Source organism: Bidens hawaiensis, unplaced genomic scaffold, assembly GCF_021521415.1.
Source record: "Bidens hawaiensis isolate Kalapana, Puna unplaced genomic scaffold, B.hawaiensis_p1.1 tig00063375_1, whole genome shotgun sequence".
Lineage (NCBI taxonomy): Eukaryota > Viridiplantae > Streptophyta > Magnoliopsida > Asterales > Asteraceae > Bidens > Bidens hawaiensis.
This window is the reverse complement of record NW_027501333.1, coordinates 33,925-36,723: the sequence shown is the minus strand read 5'-3', so window position 1 is coordinate 36,723 and position 2,799 is coordinate 33,925. Positions and strand designations below refer to the sequence as shown.

Below are 2,799 nucleotides of genomic sequence, written 5' to 3'. Positions count from 1 at the left end.
TCCTCTTTAGATTTCTATTGAATGATTTGTTAGGGGCCCTGAAGAGTGGATAATACCTCCAGAAGCTTTATTTAAAAATACAATACAATAGCTTATGATTCGTATTTTGATGAATTTAACCACTAATACTGAATTATTCTTTGAAGAAAAAGATCAAAAAGGATTTAATTAAATTAAGGAATGCGTTGATTATTAAAATCAAGATTCAAATGTAAGGTTTCATCTATAAATGTTTCAAAGTAACATATCTTACATAATGTTAATCTTCTTCATTCTTTAACCATGATTGAATGGTACTAGAGAATCGTCAATACATGGGATCAAGTAAAGTTCAATTGGTGGCCTTCAAGAGGGAAGTTAGACATTAAACCAGTAAAATCAAGATTCAAAGTTGATGCCTTTGCTAGAGGGTAATCTTGTGCACTGTCCCTTGAAGTTAATCCGTGGTAAATTTTTTATTGTGCATGTTACACTAAGACGGCCTAATTTGCGTATGCATTCATTAGGGTATATCTTTATTAATGTTGACATCAACTTATTAATACAATGCATATATGCATGAACTGAAATACACACTATATATGATGTAAAATTTGTAAGTAGGAGATTAGTGAAATGGTCTAGCTCCAAAAATTGGAATACAACTATATTCTTTCAACATGTTATTATGATATCATAAACACCTACATGCCAAATTCGGAAGCCCCATATAACAAAATAAATAAAGTGTTAGCTGGGGATTTTTACATGGTTTAAATTCTCTCTCTCAAAACGGTGTGGAAAACTTCCAGTCTTTTTTCAAAACTTTTTCAACTACAGTATTTTGTGTCATGAAGCAGGCAATCTGGATATTAGATCAGTGAACACATCTTCTTCGCAACGAATAGTCAGACCTCCCATAGGATGGTCAAATCCAAACTCCTCCTCAGACCGACGAAGCAAATCTCGAAATAGAGGATGTTCAAGAAAAGATAAAGGAATCACAAATCGAGTTTTCTGAATTTCGCCAACATAGACAGCCAGATAACCTTTGGGTACATCCAACTTGTTTCGGTTACAAACTCCTTGCAATTTGCTGAAGTTTTTCGTTTTGCTACCCAAAGAAGGAAACCGAATGATGGCCATGACGAGAAAAATTGACAAGGATACTGTTTTTTCTTTTAGAAGTTGGGTTGTAACTGTGTCATGCTTGTATTTATAGTGTGTTGGCATTGGATGCCAAATTAAAGGTGGAAATATATAAAGAACTTGGTTAAAGTATGTGTAGCCTTCCATGTGAAAACATAACATGGCTCTTTCTTGATTTTTAAAATGGCGCCATTTATGATATTGATGTACGGTGCACGTCTTAATAATCTTGATTAGTTTGACTTGGCTATTTCTTAATTCAATACTTGAAGTGAATGTTGCTGACCGGACCAGTCGGTCGGACCGGGCTGACCGGGATTCAGTACACTGACCGGTCCAGTTCGATGTAGTCCGTTCAGCTCCAGAGAATCAGCCGGTCCGAACTGATTTGGCTGGTTGGAACCGAAAACCTGACTAGTTGAACTGGTTTACTATGAAAAAAAATTATCTTTTTTTAAAAAACATTTTCCCAGCCCTACCCGTCATTTTTTACCAAAGTTGTTCTGTCGATCCGACCAGTTAGACCGGTTGGCCGTCCGATGATGTTCGGTCCGGTTATGAAAGCATTGCTTCAAGTTGATTAACAAATTTTTCTTTTATCAAAGAAACCAATATACCCCCAAAAATAGGTAAGAAATGGTACGAGTCCCAAATGAATCCATATTAATATTAACAACACAATAATGCATCTATATCTATATATTTATACATTAGGTTTCATCCCCCATATTACAGAGGTTGTTTTACATTATTCATTTATAATATTTATATATTTTTTGTATATTTTAATTTTATTTATTATAAGGAAGTTAATAATATACTTAGGGTTTGACAATGAAAGATTTTCACAAAAAAATGAGATGCTATAACCCGGTTTAAAAGTTATTTGTGTTTGATGAAATTCATGACCCGCTTATTTTTTTTTACTATAAAATTGTTTCTTAATTATAAATAATATATTTTTTTAAAAAAATCGGATATTAATTTTTAGTATATCCATGTTTTATAGAATTTTCATATCAAATATTTGGTGAGATTAGTTTTTTATTTAATGAGATGTTATAACTTGTTTAAGGCTATCTAGGTTTGGTGGGACCCATACCCGTGAATTCGGGTCAAATGCATGAGAAACCTCAATTTACAAATAAAGTAATCTGGTGACTTGAGAGAAGATAGAGAGCAACCAAAAAGTTTTTAAATGTTTCGTTTATATATATTTAAGATATTATCAAATAAAATTCTTTATCTTGAATTATATTTATTATATTATGGTGCTCATAATGACGGAGCCAGAATTCATGGTGAACATCTAATTATGATAAAGAACGAAGTAATTAGAGTGACAAAACTCGTGAATCTTTGATATTCCTTGATAAGCTATTCACCGAATGATTCCTAGCCTCCAAGAACTCTAGAATATGTAATACTGGCTTTAAATTTCGCCCTTGGTGGCTGCTGGTTCGTAAGTTATGTTAGGGTTTTGATAATTATCATTAGATTGGAGATTAAGGCCATAAACTCGTTAGACTGTCGAAACTTTATGGAATTTTGGGCTCTTCGCGTCGCGCGAATAGCAAAGTTGATCAGCCCGCGTGACATGGCGTATCAAAACACAAAGTCGGTCCCAATAACCACGCGCGTGTCGTGCGGCTTTCTTGGATAAGCTGGCCA

General features: G+C 33.9%; 1 protein-coding gene across 1 annotated transcript; it reads right to left on the bottom strand.

The window, feature by feature from the left end:
* Window positions 1-828: 828 nt before the first annotated feature.
* LOC143603934 (auxin-responsive protein SAUR21-like) lies at window positions 829-1,125 on the bottom strand. The gene has a single exon (XM_077080581.1). The coding sequence runs from the start codon at window positions 1,123-1,125 to the stop codon at window positions 829-831; it is 297 nt and encodes a 98-aa protein (XP_076936696.1).
* Window positions 1,126-2,799: the final 1,674 nt, after the last annotated feature.

What these genes read in the sequence shown, in the direction of transcription:
- LOC143603934 (XM_077080581.1), bottom strand. Translation starts at nt 1,125, where the DNA reads ATGGCCATCATTCGGTTTCCTTCTTTGGGTAGCAAAACGAAAAACTTC.